At 33.1% G+C, this 7912-nt stretch overlaps 1 protein-coding gene across 1 annotated transcript in view; it reads right to left on the bottom strand.

The window, feature by feature from the left end:
• LOC107637622 (DUF21 domain-containing protein At4g14240) overlaps positions 7402–7912 on the bottom strand; it is a 6007-nt gene continuing 5496 nt past the window's right edge. The window contains exon 14 of the mRNA XM_016341021.2: positions 7402–7660. Coding sequence (XP_016196507.2) covers positions 7641–7660 — 20 coding nt within the window. The 3' untranslated portion in view covers positions 7402–7640. The remainder of the gene's footprint in view (positions 7661–7912) is intronic.

Below are 7912 nucleotides of genomic sequence, written 5' to 3'. Positions count from 1 at the left end.
AATGAAAATACTAAATATAATACGAGAATTAGTGGAATAATGTATTATGATCAATTCCATACTATTATGATCAATTGTGGTGAGTGGTGACAAGCAAGTCCACACGTATTTGTTTCCAATATAATCCATAAATAATGATCAGTTAGATTGAGAGGAAAAGGAAAGACAAGAAAATCTTAAAATGGAGTTGCTTAACCACATGATCTTGAGGAGCTACAATGCCAATTGCAAACAATCAATATCATAATCAAGAGTTCAAGACACGGTTTTTCTACTTTTTCTTTTAGCAATAATGTTCATTCCTTGATGAGCAGCCCTGAAACTGGTGCTTTATCTTTAGAGTTATGTTGTTGTTCTGTCCCTAAAGTTAACCTACACAACATGGCTCTATCCTCCTATTTTATTTGTCTAAATTATTGACTTGTGACTTGTCATCTTCTACATGTTCCATATTCACTTACCTTCTCACTTGTTTTCTTCTACCTTTGCTTCAACTCATAATAATAATAATAATTATGTTCCATCCATCCATCTAGTATATCGACATAATACATGAATAATATTGAATTAGCAAATTGAGATATAGAGTATGAATCTATTACTATTACTATACATTAATGAACGAGTGGCCTGTGTGTAACTTAAATCATGTAACAGGTAAATGTTTCTTTAATTTTCCTATCTCTAAATTTTGAATAGATAGAAATTTTAACGAATTCTGTTTATGTAAAGTATTAAATTGGTCTCTTATGTTTGTGTGTAATTTTGTTTTGGTCCTTAAGATTTAAAGTGTCCTATTTAAATCCAAAAAAATTTCATTTAATTTTAGTGTAATTCCACCATGAGGTCAAAGTTAAATTATTAACGGAATATTCTACATAACAGCAGTACAAAAATAAGGTCGATAATCTGAAAAAAAAGTACAAGTTTCAGAGGCACAAAATTAACCGTGGATGCATCAATACATTTATTTATCATTCTCCTTAGTTCTATATAAAATATTTTATTTAAATTGTAAGAAAAATGATAAATAAATTGTATTGATGCATCTACAGTTGATTTTATGTCTTTGAAACTTGTATTTGTTCTCCAGATTATCAACCTTATTCTTGTACTGCTGTTATATAAGACATTCCATTAATTATTTAACTTTAACCTCACAGTGAAACTACATTAAAGTTAAATGAAACTTTTTTGAATTTAAATAAGACACTTTAGATCTTAAGGACTAACACAGAATTACACCCAAACTTAGAGAACTAATTTAATACTTTACCCTTTTGTTTAATACAAACTAGTTTGATCTTTTTTTTCCCAACAAATTTATATCTTGTAGTATTTTTATGTTTTTATTTAAAGATGTTTACTTGGTACTACTTTATACTAGAACAAAAAGTCTCTCTCACTTTCTCACTTACACCGTCTTTCTTGACAAATAGATAAACAGAATTGCATGATGTTCCTATAAAGGAAATGTTGTCAAAGGGGCCTGAGTGGTATGAGTTAGTCACATTACATAACATAACATATCAGCTAACTCTTTTTCCACCATTGCATGTTATTGAGGATATATAGGATGATGTCTCCTCCTACAATGATAATTTCACATAAAAATAGCATTGCGAGTTGTTAAATGGTTTAACATATTTGATTTAAAATATTTGATTGAATTATCTAGCGATTCAAAATATCTTTATACTATAAAAGAGGTGTTGAGTATTGTCAGATTTATCGATAGATCTATCAAATAAATTTATTGATAATTAGTTTACTGTTAGAATGAATTTGACGGTATAAACGATGTCGAAAAATATTTACCAGCAGATTATTTTGTCCAACGGTATGTAATTTTTTTTACACAATTAGTACACAATTAGTCGTCAAATTAAAATTTTTAAAAAAAATTTTAGTACACAAATTTTAAATACCAGAAATCAACTAATAATTTTATTAAATATCAAGGGTATGAAGATAATAAAAAGTCAAAAAATTAAAGTACAATGAAATAGACATAAAATAAATTAAATTCCTAAACTCTACAGATCTCGGTAATCGTCGTCTTCCCCCGACTGAGACGGCGGATTAGGTGCTGATGTCGATGCCACACCAGTAGCACCGCTGCCTCCAGCGCGCATCTATTCATTGTACAACGCTATCTGGTCTCGCTAGCACTCTAGCCGCTCCAGCTTCTCCGTTAGCTTTGAGCTGATGGCAACGGTTTCTCCCACACGTGCAAGAAGCTCGTTGTATCTCTCTTCAGACTGTTGAGCTTGTTGGTGAAGCTCCTGTGTGAGCTTCTGTGTAAGACCCAGAAAATTAAAAAAAAATCTTATTATGAGTTACTTCTTATTTTTTATGATAAATTTTAAATATTTAATAATTATTTATTTTTATACTTTTAAATTAAATATTAATTTTTAATATTTTTAAATAATTAAATTAGACAAATATTCTTAGACACTGATAAAAAGGAATGTTGCTAGAGGGGCCTGAGTGGTCTGAGTTAGTCACATCATAACATATCAACTAACTCTTTTTCCATCATTGCATGTTATTGAAGATATATGGAAAGGTAAATACTCTCTTAAACCACATTTTTACATGAAAATAATATTACACATTGTTAAATAATTTAATATATTTAACCGAATAATTTATCGCGGATTTATAATACTATCTTTACGTTACTGGAGTGTCCACCGTACAGAAATTCCTACCAGCCTGGAACGAACTAATTTACTCTCATTTCAATGCACTTAGAACTAAACTCCAACATATCTGAGATAATATGTCTCCATTTGGATCTTACAGCTTGCATTGCTTTGCATTAATGTCACTCTAATAATACCTACCAAGCTAGGCCTCTATAATAAGTGACTGTAATAAAAAGTTTAGTGTTGTTCTCTGATCTCTATATATGCATTCTAAAGATCTTATCTTTGATGATACTTTATCTGCTTAAAGATAAGATGTGGGAGCGTTCATTATTATTGCCAATTTGCCATAGTCTTGTTTTCCAAACAGTATTAGTATAGTGTTGCGATATTATTATTTGACAAGATTGTAACTTGCAAGTCACATGCTACACCCATTTGATTTGAAACTTTGAAGAAGTAGAGCAAATCAATCTGATCCAAAGTAGGCCGAAAGAGAAGGGGGTGATGCTAAAGTTCTGGTTTATTTTGTTGGGTTCATCCCAAAGGGTTAAGTGGAAAACCAATAATAAACCCTCATCGCTTGTGTCTCATGCTTGACCCTCATTTTTGATAGGATAATGATGTGAGCTTTAGCCACACTATTAGAGATAAGGGTGGTGTTTTTGTACTTGCTAATCGCTTTCAAGAGAGAAACGACAATCACTAATGGCCGGCATGATTGGACTTAGAACTTGTGAGTTGAATTTGTCACGTGACATTGATTTGAAATTCAAGTACAAGTGGAGCCTTAGAGATTGGAGGTCATGCAACTCTACACGTGGTCCAATAAGGTTGCACATTATTGGGGCCTCATGCCAGGTCCTCACTTGAATAAATTTGCCTGAATTGGAGGAGCAACATGTTTAGGTGCAATTTGAGTTAGAGACACTCATAATGGGAAGCATAGGTAGCAGATTTTCCAAGTGGAAGAGAATGGTAAGGCAACAAAGGGGCAAGTTTTATATCATGAGGGTCTGTATCTCTATGCTTATTAATGGCCATAAGTACTCTTAATTACCCTACCCATAATATAATACTAATTTAAGCAAGCACTACTCATTTTGTAGTATTTTATTTTTTACCATTTTTATTCAAGGTATCATCATCTATATATGTTATCATCAATGATGAAATTGTGTATCAAAGTTGGTGCTGAATATTATAATACAATGATCTAATCTAAAATCTATCCTCGATCTCTTCCTCCCTGTATGTGGACATACAACTTTTATTTTTGTGCATGCATGTCTGTTGTTTGTTGTATTGTCTCAACGTACGTGTCTTTGAATAAATTGAAATGCCTTGTTTGTCCTTTTCTCGCAGCCTGTTTAACTAACATAATATGTAAGATGATCTAGTATAAAGGTGATAATCACAACATTGTGCTGGATATTCAACAAATTAAAATAATGTAACATTGCTTAGCTTGTATACATTACATGGGATTATTGTGATGTTTTTATGATAAAATAATGTAATGATAAGAGCGAATAGATGGAGGCAAACCTGAAAATGAGGGAACAAATGCGCTTGTTTTGCGAATATGCTATGCATAGATAATATAGAGAGGACTAATAACGACAAGGTTAAGCACTCTTAATTAATGGCAGGTCGTTTTCTTGATGATTTGGCACAAGGGGGACATTATTATTGTGACACACACTACTTGGTTCCATTATAAGGGGCCACCAATAGTTTTTAAGCCATTCGTTACAATCTTATAACTTGTATATATAGAGAGCAACCAAGTTCTCTGCTGCTTCATTCTATCAACTTTCTTATTGTTTGCTTTTACGTGATGGCAAGGCGACAATGTTTGTCAATGAGAATTGGGAAGCCTACTCATCATGAGTTAATGAGACGGTTGAGAGAGCAGAAAACTAGGTTTTATATCATATGGAGGTGCACTGTCTTCCTTCTACGCTGGGATGACTGAAGGGCACCATAAACATTATAGCATTATAGTATGTTTATTTTGGGTGGAACTCGGGTATAGTTAACTTTATGTGAAGTTGATATATAAGAGCCGTTACATGACAATTTAGTCAAACATTTAAAATCATTTAACGACTCTCATCTATCAACTTCACATGAAACTAATTGCACTTGAGTTTCTACTTTTTTTTTTTTTGTGTGATGATGCTACTTATAGCAGTTGATAGGCTTCATCAATTACCAACTTGTGTTTGCTCATCAAGTGTCTAATAAGCTGTTAATTTATTATGAACAAACATGCATGTACAGCACTTGCAGCTTTCTTTCTCTCTTCTTTAATTTTTCGTATATGTTTATATTGCTTTAGAACCATCGTTTTTGTTTTCTCTTGAATCCGATCCTTTCTTGTTAGACCCATTTGTAGAAAACAATCCCCTTCTCTTCAGTTATGTTTACAAAAATCGTACTGCTCCCTCTTTAAGCAGTTTTTTATACCAACTTAGAAGTCAGAATGAACTTCACTCTATCATATGGGGCCAAGGTTCAAGTGCGCCACAGAAATTATGTTATTTGTACTAATTTCTTTTTAATGTATTTTGATATGCATTTTTATTTTTAGATATAAAAATAAATATAACCAAAAAAAAAGATAATAGTACAAAAATTATTTCTCATTGGCAAAACTCTTGAAGGAACACATAACGTGTTATGCTGTCTTTCCACTCCATGAGAGACAAATTTGTACTGCACATTAAATAGCCCACTCTGTGCTAGTGCACCAAGCCACCAAGGACCGGATCATACATATCTCTCTGCCTACTTTGATTCTGTTCTAAGTTTCTAACTACATTTCTTATACTTTACGATCAAGTACGGAATTCTTCAACAGCGTACAATTTATAGAAATAATGATAGTGTTAATCAACATGATATTTTACACCCTATATAGCGACGCCAAATTTTCCCTGTGAACAAGTACGAAGATAATTCCGTATCAAAAACCCTTTTGCATGTTCTAAGATACGGATGCTATCACCCTATACGAAAGTCAACAACAGTCTCTTGGATTATTTAATTACCTTCTAGATCAAATTAAAATTCGTATTTGTCTATGAGTTAAGTTTTAAAGTGGTTACTAAAGATGTATCGAGATTTAAAGTGGATTCTAGAGTTAATAGTTACTCAATTTTGTCGTCAAAATTATACTTCGGGACCTATAGTAGTCCAGACAGTTTTCCTCCATCACTAGTCGTAGAAAAGCTAAGGTAGGTAGACTAATTCCTGCCACATTGGCACGTCAACAGCTAACTAGCGTAGTAAACAAAAAAAAATATGGTTCATTTTCCCTTTTAAAATTCTAATCTCCAATTTTTTTTTTCATTAGATTCTCTTTCTCATTCTCTTTTTTTTTTTCTTCAACCATATTCTCTACTTTCACTCTTCTAAATGGAATCATCACACAAGGGCCGAATGTAAGAATTAATCTTTATTATTCAATTAACAATCTTACAGAAAAACGACAACTCAACTTAGACAACAAAGCAGCAATTGTGCTCAATACCCTCTTTTTTTTTATCATGGCCAATCAACACAATTAACACTAGATGCTAGTCTTGATTGGATTCATACCATAGAGACATACATACGTTAGAAAACTAGGCTGTGAATTGTTGATTCAATAGGTGAACACAAAAAGACAAAGGAAACGGAAAACCGACATTCATAATAAATCTCCCTTCTCTTGCCAACAACTACCCAACGTTGTTACGTTGATGCACGTGCCGCCAAAGGTGCAACGCTTCTCGATAAACGTGGTCTTCAATCCCAGTTGTGCAGCCTTGATGGCGGCCACGTAACCGCCAGGACCGCCGCCGATGACGACGATGTCGTTTTCTTCGGATCCAGAGGAGGAAGCGAAGGCGCACCTAAAGAAGGAGTAGCGGAAGAGTGGCTCCGACGAAGCAAGGGTCTTACAGAGGATGTGATTCACCTTCCGTCTCGTTATGTTCGCGATTGCCATTTTTGGAATTTTTGCTTTCACTTTTTTCATCCACTTGTTTTACTACGACAACACTGATCAAACGAGTTAAACCTCAAACGAATTTTTGGATTGATGATTGGATTTGGAAGAGTGAGATTGGAGAATGAGGTTGAATAAGAAGAGAATGAGAAAAGAGGATGTATGTGGTTGAGGTAATTATAAATAATTTCTAGGAATTTTAAGATTATCATATACTCATATTTGGTTCAAAGTTTGAAAAGCTATTCCCAAGTAAATTTGATTTTTGAGAATTAAAATACTATCATTTCAATTCCCACCTTCCCCTTGAGTATATTTAATTTTAATGGGAATAAAATCTTTGTAACAAAGTAATACTTGTAACAAAGTAATACTTGAACCACACATACTCAGAGAGTTCAGTGAACAAAAATTGGAGATTAAGATTTTAAAACAGAAAGAGACAACATTGCAAACCAAAAAGTTTCGTTTGTCACGTCAGTCCAGTGTGACAGGAATCAATCTACCTCAACTTTCCGATGACTAATGATGAATGAAAACTGCCGGAAGGACTCAACTATGAGTCCTAGAGTGTAACTTTGAGAACAAAATTAAATAACTATTAACTTCAGAAATAACTTTGAGGCTTAACTCGAGATATATTACAATAACTTTCCGTTAACATTTAAAATGAGGGCTGCTTTAAGAATTGCCTTGATAGAGCTGATAGCAGACGTTTTGGCTCTAGTAGCAGACAAGTAGGAAGAATTATTCCAATAATCTTAGCTTTCATTAGAATATCAATAAACAGAAATATTGATACATGCATACATATATATAAATATTCATTCTTTAGAAGGGAACTTGTAAAATATATAGATAACAAAATCAAATAAATAAATAAAAACTATCCAGAGCTTTTCCTCGTAAACATCACCTTGCAGAGGATGGCAAACAAGCTAGCCTGTCCCATCCTGCCTAGTGAAACAATACCGAATTCCTCCTCTATCTTACGTTTTGGCGCAGACAAGTAGGAAGAATTATTCCAATAATCTTAGCTTTCATTAGAATATCAATAAACAGAAATATTGATACATGCATACATATATATAAATATTCATTCTTTAGAAGGGAACTTGTAAAATATATAGAATATAGATTCAAATAAATAAATAAAAACTATCCAGAGCTTTTCCTCGTAAACATCACCTTGCAGAGGATGGCAAACAAGCTAGCCTGTCCCATCCTGCCTAGTGAAACAATACCGAATTCCTCCTCTATC

Source organism: Arachis ipaensis, chromosome B01 (genome assembly GCF_000816755.2).
Source record: "Arachis ipaensis cultivar K30076 chromosome B01, Araip1.1, whole genome shotgun sequence".
In the NCBI taxonomy this organism is placed as follows: Eukaryota; Viridiplantae; Streptophyta; class Magnoliopsida; order Fabales; family Fabaceae; genus Arachis; species Arachis ipaensis.
The sequence above is the reverse complement of the archived record's forward strand: the minus strand, read 5'-3'. Positions and strand labels throughout refer to the sequence as shown.